Here is an 18847-nt window from a genome sequence, read left to right as displayed (position 1 = left end):
TGCTTAGCAAGCGGGCAGGGGGATGGGCTGTATCCCCCCGGCTTGGATTTCCAGTCTGAGGACCACTGGTCTGGGGGACAGGGTCCCCCCCTCAGCACTGCTGACAAGGGGCCGGTCGCTCTCTGAGGAACATCTGGGCCCTGTGGGGGGGCTGGGCAACATGATGGCCCCACCCCCTCAACGCGAGGAACACCCCCAGCGTGAAAACCAGATACGTGGGGTGGTGTCCACTGGGGGCAGAACCTCAGTCTGGAGCAGTGGTTCCTACTGACGGGGCCCCACTTGGTTTGGATCTATGTCCAAGACTGATTTCGGAAGTCGGGTCCCTCCTGTACGGGGTGAGGGGTGACGGATCCCCAGGAGGCCGGGAGCCCCAGGGACCAGAACGGGGCAGGTGGGCCCCCAGGTAGCCGCGGGAGGAGAGGCAAAGCGGGTCCGACCTGGCTCGGGGCCTCTCCTCGGGGCGCCCTCTCTTCTCCTTCTGGCTGGGTCTCCTCGAGGGCTCTGTGCTTTGTGACTGTCTGGCCGCCTTCTTTGCCTGCGGTGTCCAGAGAGAGACAGGGCTGTGGCGGGCAGCGGGCGCTCCCTTTAGAGGTTCAGCCTGCCACCGCCTGCCATCACTGCACTGTTGGGAACTGGCGGACCGGGCAGGACGAGAAGAACGACCCCTGGGTCCAGCACGTGCCCCAGGGGACAGCGTCTCAGGCCCTACAAGGACCACTCACTCGACGGGAGGGGCGGCCCCACAATCTGCACTTCCTGTGGGAGGGATCTTGGGCCCTTTTTTGTGACCCAGGGAAAACAGGGAGAGTAAGGTTGTCCTCTGTTCCGTGGGGCTCGGTCTAGAAGGTGACAGGCCTGGAAGTGAGGCTCAGGTCCAGGCAGATTGCGAGTGCCAGGAAAGCGGGGTGTTGACGAGCCTGCAGGACTGCCCTGGGCCTGCGGGTCACCCCTCATGCTCACAGAGGCCTATCTGCTCCCCACTCATCCCAGAGTCCTGCCCCCCGCAGCACCCAGAGGGCACCTGTGAACACAGGAGTCAAGTCTGCCCTCCTCGGCCCACAGCCCTTCAGGGCTCCCACCTCCCTGGGGGAAAAGCCCAAGTCCTCCCTGAGACCCCAAGGCCCGGGACGACCTGCCCCATCCCCTCTCCTCTTTCTCCCCCCTCCACCTCTCCGTTCTACCCACACGGGCCCCCTGGTTGTTGCTCCAACACACCAGGCCTGGTCCTGCCCCAGGGCCTTTGCACAGACTGTGCTCTCAGCCCAGCGTGCTGTTTCCCCAGATACCTTCCCAGACCACCTCTCACTTCATTCAGATCCTTACTTCACGACACACGGCATCTTCTCAGCTAAAGCCTTTAGGGTTTACCCCACCTAAAACTGAAAAGCCCACCAGACGGCTCATGCCCCTTGACCTGCCTTCTTGTCTTTCGCACCCAACGTGCTGGAACGCACCTCACGTTGTCCCCTGTCTGGCCCCCTCACGCGAACCCCGGCTCCTCCACGGCGCGGGTCTCTGTGTCTCCTTCACCGCTTCACCCCCACCCCCACCCCCACCGGCGCCGACCCGGCGGGCGGCGGGAAGGGACCCGCCGACACCCCGAGCTCCCGGTTAGCGGGCAGCGCCGCATCCGCGCCAGCAGGACGCACCTCTCGCTGCGGCTCGGCCTCGGGCCCCGAGTCGGACGAGGACTGCGGCCCCCGCCCCCGGCCCTTGCGGCCGCGCTTCCTCACGGGCTCGTCCTCGTCGCCCGGCTCGTCCCCGCTGCTGCCCCCGCTGCCCCCGGCCGGGGCCTCCCCGCGCTCGCGCTCCCGCCGCCGCTCCTTCTCCTCCTTCTCCTGCTCGCGGAGCCGCCGCAGCTCCTCCTCCTGCTCCCGGCGCCGCCTGGCCTCCAGCTCCCGCCTTCGCTCCTCGTCCCGGCGCTTCCACTCGCTGATGCGGTCCACCTCGTCGCTGTCGCTGCGGAGGCGCGCCCGTTAGAGGGCCCGGGGGCGCGCCGCCCACCCGCCCGCCGCCCCGGCCTGCCGCCCACCTGTCGCTGCTCGAGCTGCTCGGGGGCCGCTCTGGCTTCGGCTTCCGGCCGCGGGGCTTCGGGGGCGGCTTCTCAGCTGCAGGGAAGGAGGGGGGGGCGGTCGGCGCGGGATCTCTCCCCCAGGACGGCGGGGTGGGGGGGGGGGGGGAGGGGGCGCCCCGGCCCGCGCCCTACCTGGCTTCCGGCCCCGAGGAGGCTTCTTTACGGACACATCCGAGTCGGAGGAGGAGGAGGAAGAGGAGGAGGCAGAGGACGGCGCGGACCTGGCCACGGCCACAGGCTCGCCCTTGGCCCCGTCGGATTCCGCTTTGGAGTCGGAGTCGGAGGCCGAGGGCGCCTTCTGAGAGGCGGGGGGTGCAGAGGTGAGGACACAGGACACGGGCAGCCCCCTCCCCGCAAACAACCGCCTCTTCCTTGGGCTCGGCGTGGGGGGGTCCCGGGCCTCATCCCCTCGGGGAAGCGGGGGGGAGGCAGAGGAGAGCCGCCGCGCTTTCCGGGGCTAGAGCTCTTGGTTGGTTTTTTAATTTTTTTATTTCAGATAGAGCAGGCGCGTGAGCAGGGGAGAGGGGCAGAGGAAGGCAGAGCATCTCGGGCAGGCTCCCCACACAGTGCAGAGCCTGATGCAGGGCTCGATTCCTCGACCCTGGACCACGACCTGAGCCGAAACCAAGAGTTGGCGTTCGACCGACTGAGACCCCGCCCCCAGGCGCCCCTACAGCCCTTCCCAGTGCAGAATAGGGGCGGGAGGCCCGGTGAGAGGAGGGCCCTCCTCCTGTCTCCGCCCCCATCCTGCTCCCCACTCCCATGCACGCTCACACACACCCAAGCACGTAACGCACACACTGGAACACACGCACACCGTCCGCGGGATGTGGACACACAACACGCCCACTCTCCCTGCCTCACACGGGGCCCCCTAAGGACACCCCCCTCCCTTCTGAGGCCAGCGTTCCAGCACCCCAGTTTCTGCACCGGCCTCTGCGTTCCTCTCAGGAGTGGTGGCAGCCAGGCGGCCTCCGGGCCCACAGACGGGCCCTGCACACTCCACCCTCGGAAACCACACACCGAAGCCATCGGTGGAGGCAGAGGCGGACGGTGGTGATCCCTCGTGGCCTGGGCCCTACCCTCCTCCAGAAAGGACAGACTCTACCCACGGGCAGTGGCTGGTGACCACACAGAGCCTCTCGGGGGTTCCCGCAGGCAGGCAGGCAGGCAGGCAGGTGGGAACAAGACACGAAAAAAACCCTCTACCTTTTTCTTCCGTCCCGCAGGGGGGCCCCGCCGAGGCGCCCGCACCACAGCTTTCTTCTCGGGGGTGAAGTCCTGGGCGGAGAGAGAGAAGGTGCTCAGCGTGGGCCCCACGGACTGGCCCCGGCTCGGCCTCTGTGCGTGCGCCCGCCCGCCCCCGGAGGCAGCCACCTGCTCACCTGGTCACTGGTCTTCTCTGACTCAGAAGAGCTTTCTGAGTTCTCCTCCTCGGATGGGGACACGCTGGCTTGATCCAGGTCGCTGGAGGCCTTTCGAGCTCGTTTTGAGACCGACATCTAGAAAGAGCGCAGCCCGAGCACAGGAGCCATCAGAAATTTCGCCTGTGTGCTCGGCACAGCCGTCTCCCGCCTGGCCGCTCACACCCCGGAGAAGAGCTGAGGTTCTGGAATCCTTGGGAGGTGGCAGGGACCCCTTGCAGGATCTGACTAAAAACCAGGGATCCTGGGGTGCCTGGGGGGCTCAGTCGGTTAAGCATGAGACTCTTTTTTTTTTTTAACGTTTATTTATTTTTGAGAGACAGAGAGAGACAGCATGAGCGGGAGAGGGGCAGAGAGAGAGAGAGAGAGAGAGACCCAGAATATGAACCAGGCTCCAGGCTCTGAGCTGTCAGCACAGAGCCCAACGCGGGGCTCGAACTCACGAGCCATGAGATCATGACCTGAGCCGAAGTCGGACGCTCAGCCGACTGAGCCACCCAGGCGCCCCTAGCATGAGACTCTTGAATTCGGCACAGGTCACGATCTCATGGTTCACGGGTCTGAGCCTCGCATCAGGCTCTGTGCTGACAGCGTGGAGCCCGCTGGAGATTTTCTCTCCCTCTCTGCCCCTCCCCCACTCACACGTGTGCGCACGCTTGCTCACTCTCTCTCTCAAAAAAAATAAAACAAAACAGGGATCTTGAACTTTAAGTACACTGTGCACAGTGACAGAGGCCAGACACAGAAGGACACGTCCTGCGTGACCCCACTCACAGGGGATCCCTAGAGGAGTCCTGTCCATAGAGTCAGAGAGTGGATGGTGGGAGCCAGGGGTGGGGAATCAGTGCTTCACGGGGATAGAGTCTCAGTTTGGGGAGATGGAAAGTTCTGGAAAACGTGGGGGGATTTGCAAAACAGTGTGAGTGTGCTTAATGTCCCTGAGCTGTACATTTTATTTTTTTTTAAGTTTACTTATTTATTTTGAGAGAAACAGCACGAGTGGGGGAGGGCAGACAGAGTGGGAGAGAGAATCCCAAGCAGGCTCCGTGCCACCAGTGCAGAGCCCGACATGGGCCTCAAACCCACAAAACTGCGAGATCATGACCTGAGCCAAAACCAAGAGTCGGACGCTTAACCGACTGAGCCACCCGGGCGCCCCAGAGCTGTGCATTTTAGAATGGCTGATTTTTTAATGTGAACCTTACCTCAATAAAAAGATTAAAAAAAAAATAGGGGCGCCTGGGTGGCTCCGTCAGTGAAGTGTCTGATTTCGGCTCAGGTCATGATCTCACAGTTCACGAGTTCGAGCCCCACACTGGGCTCTATGCTAACAGCTCAGAGCCTGGAGCTGCTTCAGATTCTGTGTCTCTCTCTCTCTTTCTCTCTCTCTGTCCCTCCTCTGCTTGTGCTCTCCCTCTCTCTCAAAAATAAACAAACATTTAAAAGAAAAAAAATAAATTAAAAATAAATAAACACACACACACACACACACATACACACACGCAAACAACCTGAATTCAGTTTCAGGGGTCCACACATTCTCTGACATCCACCCAAAGAAGCCAACGTAAGAATCTTTAAGAAGAGAGACCTGAGCTTTAGAAGTAGATCTCAGCCCGGGGAAAACCCAGGCCTCCCCAGCCAGCCAGTGCTGAGTTCTATGGCACTTTGCCTCTGTTTTGTCACATCGGAGACGCGGTGGTTCTCCTAACCACTGTCACCAGAGCATCTCCCCTGCTCCATGCCCTGTCCAGGGCACGATGGGCTGGACTGTGTCCCCCTAAAATTCACCTGTTGAAGCCCTGACCCTCAGGACCTTAGAACGGGACTGTGTTTGGAGACCGGGTCTCTAAGGATATAATTAAGTTAAAATGATGTCACTGGAGTGGCCCTAATCCAGTGGGACCTGTGTCCTTATAAGAAGAGATCAGGACATGGCCACAGAGGGACGACCACGTGAGGACATGGGATGGGGGCACGGCATGTGCACGCCAGGGAGAGGCCTCAGAAGGAACCAGGCCTGCCAACACCTTGATCTCAGACTTGCTGCCTCCAGGAATACTGACTGGTGTGCAAGCCGTCTAGTGCACGGGACTCTGTGAGGCCAGCCGGCACACATGTACACTCAGTGACCCACTGGGGAGAGATAAGGCCCCCTACTGTCGCACAACATGTTCCAGCCAGGAGAGGCAAACGGAAACATTCCGTGCAAATCTGAGAGAAGGGTTACTCGCGTATGGGGGACCAGGACGGGACAGAGGGAGGACAGAGTAACGGAGGGAGGACGGAGGGATGGAAGGAGGACAGAGGAAGGACAGAGGGACGGAGGGAGGATAGAGGAAGGACGGGGGGACAGAGGGAGGACAGAGGGATGGAGGGAGGACGGAGGGACGGAGGGGGGACAGAGGGATGGAGGAAGGACGGAGGGGGGACGGAGGGGCGGGAGAGACGGCAAGCACAAAGCCCCACAGGGGAAGGCAGCGTGGCTAGTGAGTGGTCAGGGAAGGGACGGGGACTGTCGGGGCCGGACCTGCAGGGCTGTGTGGTCGTGTGTGGAGCCTGGCCCCCCTTCATGGGTGGCCGAGCTGAAGCCCGGGGCACTTCGTACTCCCTCTCGGGACACAGACGGCCTGTAGCCTAGGGGCGCTGTACGCTCTCCCCTCTCAACGCGGGCGCTCAGGGGATCCAGTTAGAGGGCAGTTCACGTTCTGCCAGAGTCGCCAGGCAGTTCTAGGGGAAGCGTTTCAAGTCGGCTGTGGCCTCCTTCCCCAGACCAAAGGGCGTCACAAAGACCAGGGTGACCCAGGACCCTCCCTCCTGACGCCAGGGGAAGCAGTGGCGAGGGGCCCTGAGCTGCGAGATCTTGGAGCCCCGGAGAGCACAGAGACCCCGGCTGGGCGGGCAGGGCCGGGACCCCGTCCCCAAGAGCTGGTGTCGGGATCTGCCTCACGAAGGAGGCCGTCCGTGGAACCACTCAGAGGACAGATGAGAAGACCAGGATGCAGACCCATAGAACAACACCCACAAGTTACTGGCTGAAGAGAGAATGTATAAAGCCGGCCCCGCGGGAAAACCACAGCCCCTCACAGATCGGAGAAAGGAGAGAGCTGCGGATGGGCTGGGGGATGGGGCCCCCCGGGGAAAAGCGCTTTTAAATGTTCCCCGGTGTGGTTAAACGGGGTTGTGATAAGAACTTGTATCGGTTTAATGCAAAAGTGACCCAAAAAATCTAAGCAGTGACTTACAAACGGGGGTTTAGGGGCGCCTGGGTGGCTCAATCAGTTGAGCATCTGACTTGGCTCAGGTCATGGTCTCAAGGTTCATGAGTTCGAGCCCCACGTCGGGCTCGTTGCTGTCAGCACAGAGCCTGCTTCCGACCCTCCGTCCTCCTTTCTCTCTGCCCCACCCCCAATCATTCTCTCTCTCTCCCTCTCTCAAAAATAAGTAAATATTAAAAAAAAATTAGGTGGGAGGCACCTGAGTGGCTCAGTTGGTTAAAGCGTCTGACTTCAGCTCAGGTCACGATCTCACAATTTGTGGGTTTGAGCCTTGCGTGGGGCTCAGTGCTGGCAGCTCAGAGCCTGGAGCCTGCTTCAGATTCTCTCTCTCTCTCTCTCTCTCTCTCTCTCTCTCTGCCTCCCCTGCTCACATTCTGCCTCTCTCCCTCAAAAATGAATCAACATTTGAAAAATAAAATAAGTAAAAATTCATGGGGCGCCTGCATGGCTCAGTCAGTTAAGCGTCCGGCTTTGGCTCAGGTCATGATCTTGTGGTTCATGAGTTCAAGCCCCACATCGGGCTCTGTGTTGTCAGCACAAAGCCTGCTTCAGAGCCTCTGTCCTCCTTTCTCTCTGCCCCCTCCCACGCACTCACACACGCACTCCCTCTCTCTCTCTCTCTCTCTCTCAAAATAAATAAACTTTAAAAAATTATTAATAAAAAAAACCACAAAAAAACAAATAGGGGTTTATCTCTCAGGGGTGGCACGGGGCAGGGTTGTTTTCTACGCATTTCTATTTAATGTCTCCAACAACCGTAAACAGAAATAATGGGGAATTTGACAAAACAGTGCCAAGCACACCATAAAAACTTAGAGCTAAATGCCCATCAAATTTTTTTTCCTTTTTCTTTTGTGCGTTCGCTTTTGAAAGAGCGAGAGAGGGCAAGCGAGCAGGGGGTCAACAGAGAGAGAGGGAGACAAGAGAATCCTCAGCAGCCCCCACGCTACGAGCGCAGAGAAATCGTGGCCTGAGCCAACATCAAGGGCCACACACTTAACCGACCGAGCCACCCAGGTGCCCCCCTGAACGCCCGACGGTCTTACTAACGTACCGGTGAGAAATCACAGACTGCTTCTCGACCACTGAGGACCACGTCGTAAAGCAGTACTTCGTGACCAAGAAATGCTCAGCAAACAGACACCGTGTGGACGGCTGCCGATTCTGTGCTTCGACCCCCACCCCTGCACCCCCACCCACACTCACACCTGCACCCCGTGTGAGGCACACTCGGGATCGCGGACAAACCCGCCAAGGCGTTTCCAGTCCCCGGCACGGCAGCCCGCGCACCTAACACGGGTATTTTCTACCAGCTTCTCCGCACCTTTCGCGTCTCATACCTGACGACAAGCACGGCTTATCATGAGGATTGGAGCCAAAAGCAAACGTTATTTTTTATCAGTAATGGTAGGAAAGCCTGTCAAAGACAGTGGCCGCTAGGTCCCGGCCTTTTCATCCCGCACCCAGATGCTCAGAGGCAGTCAAAAGGCAGGGAAGAGAAAGGGCAAGAGACTGTCTCCAGAACCGACAACTCACGTCCTCACGGAAACCTGCACACGCACGTGCACAGCAGTGTGTTCACAGCGGACCAGAGTGGACACAACCCAGATATCTATCAACTGGTAAATACGTGCCCACCGCGCACGCGCACGTCCCTCGGCCGCGAGCAGGAGCGAGGCGCCCACACCCGCCGCCCCGCGGACCGACCCTGAACACGTGACGCTCAGGGAGGGAACCGGACACGAGAGGCCACGCGGGGTGTGAGTCCGCGTGTGTGAAACGTCCACAACGGGCTCATCCACGGACAGGAAGGGGGCTCGTGGGGGCTGACGGACGACTGCTAAGGGGGACGGGGTTTCTTTTGGAGTGATGGAATGTTCTGGAACTCGCCGGTGGTGGCGGCTGCACAGCTCTGTGAATGTACTAAGAACCAGTGAACTGTGTATTTTGAAAGGGTGAATTTCGCGCTATGTGAGTGGTATCTCCATTTTCAAAAAGCATGTTAAACACCCAGAAAAATTATCTGCATATTCAGGTTACGGGCATAATTTCAGCTAGGAGGCTCCTGGGAGGGAAAAGCCAAGAGCGAGCACGTGCATTCTACTTCTGCTGGGATCTGTTCAGTCTGGCTGGTGTTGAGTAAAAGGTCGGGTTAATAATACAGGAAGGCATTTCGGCTCACACTACAGACCCGGGCTAAGCACACCCCCTCCTCGAGATGACAATCTATGAAGCGGAAACAGTAATATCTACTGAGGAACGTTATAAAGAGTAATGAAATGACATACGTAAAAAATGATAACAAATAAAAATAAATGAAACAAATCACGATGGAACCGTGCATTGAAAACAAGAAAGGCAGGGGGGGAGCCCAGGCTGCTGGGGGCGGGGGGGCAGAGAGAGGCTGGGCTGCCACCTCCCCCCGCCCCCCCACCAGGCCAAGGGCTCCCGCCCCACCCCTACCTTCAGGGCTGCGGCCTTCCGTTTCAGGCCACTGTTGTCGCTGCTTTTGTCCGAGTCGGAGTCACTCTCCATCCTGTCGCTGGCCGCTGTGGCGGTCACGGCTGTGACGGCCATGACCCCCCGGACCTCGTCGTCCTCGCTCCCGCCCGCCGGGTCGGCTTCGGGGGCCTCGCTGTCAGAGGAACTCACCGGCTAGGGGGGGCGAGACGGTGGGGGGGGGGGGGGGCACAGACCAGTCACCAGCAGGCTTGGGCGGATTCCCCAGCCGGGACGGTGACCCCGAGGACAGATCCCATGGCGGGGTCTCAAATGTCAGGGTCTGGCCCCCCTGGCTTTCCAAACGGGGCGGCCCGGAAAGACTAAAGAATCGAGGCTCAAAGGCAAGATGCGGTGGGTGCCAGGGTTCAAGATCAAACCTCAGGCCAGTCTGTGACTTAGCCTCTCGGGACCTCAGTTTCCACATCTGAGGGAGACGGGTGGCACGATTTTGGCCTCACGGGGCTGTGGCAAGGATGAGGCCGGAGTGGCACATGGCATTCTTAGGGCAGTGCCCAGGCTGGCAAGAGGTCCCCCAAAGTTTGCCAGTTCACTGTCGGTACGCCCATCACGATGAAGACAGGACCTCCAGGCCGCAACTTCCAGGCTCTGCTATTTCTGCTTTACCCAAAGTGCCCGCTCGGGCAAGAACAGCCACAGAAACACTTGTGCCATGCTCGGCACGTGCCGGGCTCCTTTACACGCTCCGGGGGCGTTCACGCAGTGGCGGGTGCCAGGCACGGTGCTGTGCTGGGCGGGCAGGCAGCGAGCACACGCAGATGTGAAGGCAGGGCGGCCCCTGCCCCCGGGGAGCTTACCATCTAGCGGGAGAGGCCGAGAACAGCCATTTCGGCAGAACAATGTCTCGCGGTGGGGACGGGGAGAGAGGAAAATACTGGTACGTGGGTGCCGAGGAATCAGGGAGAGGTGGGTGTAAGGTGGCAGGAATGTTCTGAAGTGCGTTTTGGGGAGGAATCCTCGGAGGGCGGGACGTCTCGGCTGATGAGTCATCTCAAGCATGCAAAGGGACAGGAACAGCACGAGGGGAGGGACGGTGCCCCTGAGAACCGGGCGAGGTCGGTGTGGCCGGGGCAACGGTGAGAGAAGAATGTGGCGGAAGAAAGGCTGGAGGGCCGGGCCAGGGCTGATGCAGGGTTATGGAGGATGTAGGGGACCCAGCAGTCGCACAAGGACGGTCAGGCCACAGGGCTCTCTCGGGCCTGTTTCCGACCCCGTTCTGGGTATCTCGTTTGTAGGAGGAAAACAGATGAGCCCTGGTCAAACCCATCCAGTGAGTGCCACAGAACACCCACTGCCTGAGGCCTCGTGCTGCGGCGGGGGCGAGACGGTGTGAGACAGGGTCCCTGCCCTCGGGGAGCTCACAGTCTAACGGGGAGAAAGACAAGGAAACACAGAGAGACGACACGGCCTGAGAGGGGGTGCCACTCCGTTCCTGGAGCACCCAGCCGACTCCGAGGGTAATATCTGACCACGTTACTTCATGGTACTTCTTTACCGAGTAATTAATTTCTTTTAAGACAGAGACTGTGACTTTTTAGAGCTACGGTCTGCAAAAAAAAAACACAAATTTCCACCTACTAATAAATAGACAAAGTGCAGAGCAGCTATAGGACAGAATACTATTCAGCCGCGAAAAGGACTAAAACTGATACGCGCTACAGGGTGGATGAACCCCTGAAACACGCACAGTGAAAGACGCCAGAAGCATAGAAGCACACAGAATTCCATTTCTATGAAACCTGGAGTATGCAAATTCATAGGAACAGAAAGTTGATTAGGAGTTCTCAGGGGCGGGATGATGTTCTCAGGAGATGCTCAGTTGGTTGAGCATCCGACTCTTGACTCCAGCTCAGGTCGTGATCCCAGGTTTGTGGGATCGAGTCCCACGTTGGACTCTGCACACGGGGCATGGAGCCTGCTTGGGATTCTCTCCCCTCCTCCCCTAATCGAGCTCTCTCTCTCTTTCTTTAAAAAAAAAAAAAGGAGTTCTCGGGGGCTACAGGAAGGGGAGAATTGGGGGTGACAGAGAACAGGAAGGGGGGGTTTTCCTTGTGGGGTGATGGAGTATTCTCGATTAGAGAGCAGTGGCGATTTCACGGCACTACAAATGTATAAAACCCACTGTAGGACACGTTCAAAATAGTTAAAACAGCGAATTTCCCAAATTCATAAAAAAAACAACAAGAGAAAGGCACACTCCCTTGGTGGAACCACAGCCGGGGATCGACGGATCGGGCCGGGGCCGCACGCCGGCCGAGATACAAGCCGGGAGGACGGAAAGCGGTCCGAGTCCGAGCGAGGAGCCTCGGGGGCCGCGCCGACTGGACACAGGAGGCCAGACCAGGACCGGGGAGCAAGGAGGCAGGAGCACGGGCGGCCGGGGGGCCGGGAGGGAAGGGAACCGGGGTCAGCGCTGGACACAGGACCAGACAAGCTCTTGGTAGGACATCAGCACAGAAAGGCACGGAAGAGGGGAAACGTGGCTGCCGGAGAGGAGACGGGAGGACCCCCGGCCCGACCGATCCCCCTTCCCTGATCTCTTGCGGGAAGCCCCCCAGGCCTTCCCTGACTGAGGGGCCCTGAGCCCACCCTGGCCTTCACACAGCCGGGTTAACAGGCGAGGAGAGTAAGGGCCCGCTGTCGACAGGACCTCGCGCTCAGCACGCAGCACCTTCTGTCTTCCCTGAGGCACCGTAACAGGGCCCACCCTGGATATGCTTGACGCTAGGTAGGGCAGGCCCCAAACCTAAAACGAGGGGGCAGACGTTACCCGAGCTTGCTGTGTGTGTGTGTGCGCGTGTGCGCGCGTCCTGGGTGCGAGCCGTCACCCTCATTTTGCAGACGAGCAAAGGGTGACACAACAGCTCAAGATCACGGCGAGTGTGACAGAGGCGAGATGCCAGCCGGGCCTGGCTTGGCCTCTAAGCCGGGGCCACCGGACGCAGCGACTGCTCACAGAAACCCCTCCTTGCTCCTGACCAACCGGGGTCCGGCCTGTGCCTCTCACGTCCAGCCAGGTGGCCGGGCTGGGTGGGCCTGTCCCACAACTGGGCAAGTGGACGCTCCAGAAGGTAAGGGGCCGGCCCTACGCTGCGCCTGTACATAAGGCCGGGAACGCTGGATCTCGGGGCGGGGGTCAGCCCATGGGGTCTCACTGCCTGCCAGCAAAGCCTTGGGGAAACGTGACCCCCACGGAGAAGCACGAGGCACAGGGAGGAGCCAGGAAACACGGCCAAGAGCCGGCCAACCTGCAGCCAGCGCGAGCCCAGAGGTCTGGTGAGCGAGGCGAACCTCAGTTTCTCTCACGGCCTTCACGCGTCAGGAGGGCGATGGGGGGATGGAAAGGGAAGGTCACATCCGGCCCGGCCTCGCTCCCAACCCCGCCATCACCTGCCCAGCACCGTGTCACTGCGCTAGGTGCCTGATGTGCGTCTGCTCACGGGGTTCCCCCCACAGCCCTGTGACACTGTGACACTACCATGAGCCTCTGCCTTAGACGAGGACACAGAGGTTCAGGGAGGCGATGTGGATTCCCAAGGCACACGGTAAGCTGGTGGTAGGCCCAGAACTTGAGCCCAGGTCCTTGTGCTCCCACAGCAGGACGCTTCGCCTCAGACCCGCGGTGTAGAGGTTACTCTCTGGGCCCTCCTCCAGGGCCCCCCAGCCCCCCCCCGTGCCTGATGAAACTCAGCCGGAGACACAGGAGGCCCGGGCTTCGGCCCCAGCTCACTCTCACTAGGCTGAGAACCCTAGACAGGTCTCTTTCCCTCTTCCCCTATCGAGGGACGAGGATGCATTTCTAGAAAATCCTCCGTCGATGGTTCTCAACCAGGAACGACGTCTGTCTCCTAAAAGACATTTGGCAATGTCTGGGGACATCTAGGGCTGCCGAGACTGGGGGTGCTCCTGGCATCGAGTGGGGGGTGGTGCTCAGGGACGCTGCTCAAAACCCCACAGTGCCCAGGGCCCCCACCCCATGAGAATGATCCAGGCACGAATGTTGAAAAACCCTGGTTTAGGTCTAAGATGTCTCAGATTCTAGCTGGGTCGCTCTGGGCCTCAGTTTGCTCATCAATAAAACGGAAAAGATGCCACCTGCCCAGGCCACCCTCAGCACTGGATCAAGACCATGAAGTTGGAACCACACTCAGATGCCATTTCCACCTCCCGGCTTGGCAAGGGGGTGAGGGAACAGGGCTAGTGGTCACCTCTTAGTGCGAGAGCCAGCTGAGTTAAGGCTGTCGAAAAGAACGAGGCTGTTCTCTGCACAGAGACCAACAGTCAAGATAAATTTGGGGGGAAGCCTGGTTGGCTCAGAAGAACATGTAACTCTTGACCTTGGGGTTGTGAGTTTGAACCCCACGACGGGTGCAGTGATTATTAAAGATAAATAAACAAACATTAAAAAAGGATGTATTTTGGAGAACAAGAAGCAAAGTTAAGAATTCCAGGCTTCAGGGGCGCGTGCGTGGGTGCCTCAATCGGTTAAGTGTGCGACTTGGGCCCAGGTCACGATCTCACGGTTTGGGAGTTCGAGTCCCACATCGGGCTCTGTGCTGTTAGTGCAGGGCCCGCTTTGGATCGTCTGTCTCCCTCTCTCTCTGCCCCTCCCTCCCCACATGTGCACACTAGCACTCTCTCCCTCTAAAATAAACATTAAAAAGGGGCGCCTGGGTGGCGCAGTCGGTTAAGCGTCCGACTTCAGCCAGGTCACGATCTCGCAGTCCGTGAGTTCAAGCCCCGCGTTGGGCTCTGGGCTGACGGCTCGGAGCCTGGAGCCTGTTTCCGATTCTGTGTCTCCCTCTCTCTGCCCCTCCCCCGTTCATGCTCTGTCTCTCTCTGTACCAAAAATAAATTAAAAAAAAAAAAGTTGAAAAAAAAAAATTTTTTTTAAAAATAAAATAAACATTAAAAAAATAATAATAATATTCTAGACTTTAGAACGGAAAACCTGCGTTCACGGCTTGACGTGAACACAGAACTTGGGAGAATGTATCAGGAATGAGGAGCTGTGGCTGTCTTGACCGGACGTCGCGGCACCGTGACCGGGAGGGAGGGCTGACTTCCCACTCTCCATAGACACGCTCTCTCGTACACCCCCTTTTCCATTTGGTACCCCGAGCCTGCCTTTCCACTCAAGATGCAGAGATACATGAGAAACGTCAAGAGCGAACAGAGAGAACGCCCAGGTACCCATACAACGCTGCTTCCGGAAGCCCGCCTATGGCCTGGCTCTGCCAGAGACATCCAGGCTGGTGCTTGGGAAGAAACACCTCAGGGGTCCCGGGCCTGAGCCCTTCACGCTGACCCCAAAACCTCGGCAGGCGGGGCCCAGGAATCTGCATCTTAAACAGACGTTCAGTTTGGAGCCACGGGCTCGGTGGGAAACCAAACAGCAAGACGAGCTCTCGCTCTTACAGCCACTTCTCACCCCGGGGAGTCTGTGTGGGGCCAGTTCAACGTCAAGGTTGCACCACGGTTGAGTTTCTTTCCTCGAGGCCAGGCATCCACACAGCACTTACCAAGCTGCTGGCGTGCAATAAATATTAAACGGTGTGATGATTCACCAGCAGGCGAGAAGCTTACCGCGTAACCAAACAGAACTTGAGCCAGGGCCAGAAAAGGATCACGCAGAACCCAAATGCCTTCAAGACCTTCTGACCCACTGCCCCATGATGGGAAGGGGGCGGGGTGCGGGAAACCGGGAGAGACAACGGGCAGCAAAGCGGGGGACCTCCTTCTCCTAGACCCATCCCAGGAGGCAAGAGGAAACCACCACCAACATCTACTAAATTCTGGACCGTGAGCTCCCGGCTCAGGGGGAGCCTGAGCCGCAGGACAGCACAGGCTGGAGACCCCAAGTTCTCACGCAGGACTAGACGCTGCAGACATCCTGGGTCCGTCGCTCCCTCGAACCAGAGCCTCTGTGACTCCTGCGTCCCTCCCCACGGACCAGGCCAGGCCGCAGTGCCTTTCCTTCCCCAGCTGGCCGCTCTGCCCCTGGCAGGCAGTTAGCTCCGCCTCCCGGCCAACCTCAAGCCCACCCCTCCTGAGGCCAGACCGCTCTGCCTCCTGCAGAAAACCCCAAACTCGGTGGCTAAAAGCAGAGCAGAGAACCGCAGCCCAGCCTCCCCTCATCTGCACCTCACCCCCAAACGCCCAGAGCGAGGTAGCTCTCTGCCTCCTTCTGCAGCCTTCCAGGCTTTCCATGAATTTCACTTCAACTCCCCCCCCCCCAGAACAAAAGGCTTTTTCAGAGCTGTAATAACACTATTATAAACCCAAGCTAATTCCAGAGCAGTGGGTTTCACCTGGGGTGATCCCGCACCCCTCCACCCCACCCGGGGGGCACCCGCCAACGTCTGGAGAGGCGTTCGGTGGTCGTGACTGGGAAGGGGAGGTGACGCTAGTACGGAGTGGGTGGGGCCGGGGACGCGACGCAACTCCCACGAGGCCCAGGAAGGCCCCAACGGAGACAGAGAAGGATCGGCCGGAGGTGAACCGTGTCAAGAGGGGGAGTGAGCCCGCCCTCCTCGCCTCCGGAGCAAGCTCAGACCACCTCCGGTGCCCGGCGTGTGTAAGAGCCCCGCGTGACGTGGGCTCGGCGGTCACCACGCCAGCCGCTCTCCACCCCCAGGTACTCACCAGAGGGGCGCTGTAGCTGGCGTGGGGATTGTTCTGGATCTCCCACAGTCCTTCATTGAAGCCTTTCCTCTTGTTGGGCTTCCCGTACTTATCTTTACATTTGTCGTAAGGGAACAGGTCCTTGGGGCCCAGGAAGGCTCTGGAGAAGGGAGGCACGGGGCCAGTCCCGGGTGAGTCAGGCCACCCGGGAGGCACCAGGGGGGACGGTCAAGCCCCACCTGGGGACACTTACGTTTCGTGTGTACCAAAGAAGAAGATGGGGTACTTGTTGGGTGGGGGCTTCACGGCACCGTCGGCGATGTCATCGATCTGCAGGGAGACGCTGGTCAGGGGGTGGCCGTGGGGGGCAGCGTCACCCCCTGAGCCAGGAAATGGCCAAGACATCAGCCAAGTTACTTGGGGAAAGCATGCTGGGAGAAAGGGAGCCTTCAGCTGAGGGAGACAGGGCTCGTTCCGGTTAGGCATCTGCATTCTTCTGCGTGACCCCCCTCCTCCATACACACCTGTCCCCTCCCCCCAGAGTGTTCTGCCTCCAAGGCAGGTGCTGTGCCTGAGCAGAGCCAAATACGGGGCCCTGAGTAGCCAGGAGGTGGGGCCAAGCTCAGCTTCTGCGAACTCCCAGGACCCTCCCTCGGGACCCCCTCCCGCACAGAGGCGATCGGTGGTCTCTCTCCCAGAGGCTGCAGCTGGCAGCTCCAAGGATGCAGCGGGTGGGGGGTGGGCTGCAGGAGACAGGCCCTGAGCATCCAGGAAGTCCCACCCTCTCCCTACAGGCCCATGGGCCCCGGCAGCTGTCAGTCACCTCCCCACAGGAGGCTAGCAGCCCCTTCACTTCCAATCAGGTGCTTGGAAATGTTCCGGGCTTGGAGAGCCGGCAGGAGTGGGGGGGGGGGGGGGTGGAGGAGAGGGAGAAGCTGGTACTCTGGAAAGAAGGGAAGTGCCCGTAAAGTTTCATGGCTCCTGGGTCCCCCCAGGAAAACAAGCCCAAGCAAATCAGGTTAAAGTGAGTTTTCTGGTCCCCGTCAATTCCTTCCCATCCTCTTCTACGCCTGGGGGCTGCTGGAACCTTCCCTGCCGCCCCCCCCCCAACACACACCCCAGGTTCCTTGCCCGGTTCTCTGGGCTACTTTTCAAAGTCCTTGGTGGCTGGGCCTCAGCCCCCCATGGCCAGCATCCCCGGCACAGACGCCTCCTGCAACTTCATCACCCTGAGGACCAGCCTCTGCCACGCCTTCCAGGCCCGGCTTCCAGGTCACCCAGGACCCGCCTCTGAGCCTGAGGCTCAGACGTGCCAGCAGCAGCTCCAGCCCCTGGCCCCTGCCCGACCTCCTGTGCAGCCTCTCCCCACCCAGACCCCCAGCGCCGCGAGACGCCCGCCCGCCGCGGCTCACTTCTACCCAGAGGGAGCGCGGCTGAGATCTCCAGCCATCGGGCAACTCCTGGGCTCCTCCCGTTCCAGCCTGATCCTTCCCATGCCCCCCGCTGCCGCCACTGCTCCCACCCCCCCAAACTCCGTCAGTCCGGTCACGCATACCCCACCCACCTAGCTTCGGGGGCGACTTTACCCCTAGGACCCGGGGAGGACAACCCCCAGGCCCTCGTCCACACTGGCCTGCCCTAGACAGTGCCTGGGACTCCACTCTCTGGGACTCCCAGACTCAGGATGCCCTTCAGACCTGCACCCGGCGGACCATCCGCGTCCCCCGGATCTCAACCTTTCCTAAAGGGGACCCCCAGAGTCCCCTTGGCTCAACCCCTTCCCTCAGATGCTCTCTCTCGGGCTTGAAGCTGAAAAGGTGTCTGCTTCGCGCATCAGGGGGGGACCACCCCCAGATCTCCCTCAACCCCACACCCCAACCAGACGATGGCGAGGGGATCGGTACAGAGCACCGGTCCCCAGGGTTCAAGTAAGTCCCACTCCAACCTCTGGGCCCCGATACCCCGCATTCTCAGAAGAGTCCTCTGGGCTTCAGTGACCTTGTGAACACAGCTCCCAGCCCCCTTTCCAGCCTTGACCTCCCTCAGCCCCCCTCAGCCTTGACCCTCAACCCTTCTCCCTCAGGTACCCCACAACCCTAGCCCACCCGCACAAACAGCCTGCGGCCCCACAATGAGACCCTTCAGTCTGAAGCGCCCCCTTCCCATCAGTCTGATTCCGCTCTTTAAACCCCATTTTCCTCCGCTCCCCTCACACCATCTACTCGCTCAAATACTTGAACTTGAACTTGAACCCTGCTCCCTCAAGCCCCAGGTCCCTCAAACCCCACGACCCTTGGAGCGATTTGCTCAAGACTGGGGCCCCCCCGCCACAAACCCTCCGTTACGCGCGTCCCTGAGGCCCGGGGGCCCCCAGGACCCCGTTACGCGGGTCCCTCAGGACCGGGGCCCCCAGACCCCCGTTATGCGGGTCCCTCAGGCCCGGGGGCCCGAAAACCCTGTTGCTCGGGTCCCTCACGCCCGAGGGCATCCCCCAGACCCTCGTTCCTCGGGTCCCCGAGGCCCGGGGCCCGCAGACCCCCGTTACGCGGGTCCCTCAGGCCCGGGGCCCCCGGAGCCCCGTTACGCGGGTCCCTCAGGCCCGGGGCCCCAGACCCCCGATGCACGGGTCCCTAAAGCTCGGGGACCCCCAGGCCCCCGGTGCACGGCCCCTCAGGCTCGGGGCCCCTCCTGCCCCACCCCCCCGCCTTGGCCCATCTCCCGCGCGGCCTCACCCGGGCCGGCCAGTGCGGGTAGCCCTTCATCTTGGCGAACACCAAGTCCCCGGGCTTGAAGGCATGCGGCATGCTGGCGGCGGGAGGCCCAGGCCGCAGGAAGCGGCGGCGGCGGCGGCGGCGGCAGCGACTACGGCGGCGGCGGCGGCGGCGGCAGCGGCAGCGGGAGGCGAAGCCGGGGGCGGGAGCGGG

General features: G+C 60.3%; 1 protein-coding gene across 2 annotated transcripts in view; it reads right to left on the bottom strand.

Moving 5' to 3' along the window:
* HDGFL2 (HDGF like 2) overlaps window positions 1-18847 on the bottom strand; it is a 21474-nt gene extending 2627 nt beyond the window's left edge. The window contains exons 1-10 of one of the 2 annotated variants that reach the window (XM_078443578.2): window positions 18656-18847; window positions 16177-16253; window positions 15945-16083; window positions 9243-9434; window positions 3463-3579; window positions 3287-3358; window positions 2210-2375; window positions 2036-2111; window positions 1653-1962; window positions 441-538 (exon numbers count right to left, since the gene is read on the bottom strand). In XM_078443578.2, coding sequence (XP_078299704.1) covers window positions 441-538; window positions 1653-1962; window positions 2036-2111; window positions 2210-2375; window positions 3287-3358; window positions 3463-3579; window positions 9243-9434; window positions 15945-16083; window positions 16177-16253; window positions 18656-18727 — 1319 coding nt within the window. In that variant the 5' untranslated portion in view covers window positions 18728-18847. The remainder of the gene's footprint in view (window positions 1-440; window positions 539-1652; window positions 1963-2035; window positions 2112-2209; window positions 2376-3286; window positions 3359-3462; window positions 3580-9242; window positions 9435-15944; window positions 16084-16176; window positions 16254-18655) is intronic. The other variant, XM_078443577.2, reaches the window with a different exon arrangement.

This window comes from Panthera onca, chromosome A2, assembly GCF_046562875.1.
Source record: "Panthera onca isolate mPanOnc1 chromosome A2, mPanOnc1 haplotype 2, whole genome shotgun sequence".
NCBI lineage: Eukaryota > Metazoa > Chordata > Mammalia > Carnivora > Felidae > Panthera > Panthera onca.
This window is presented reverse-complemented; position numbering and strand designations above follow the sequence as displayed.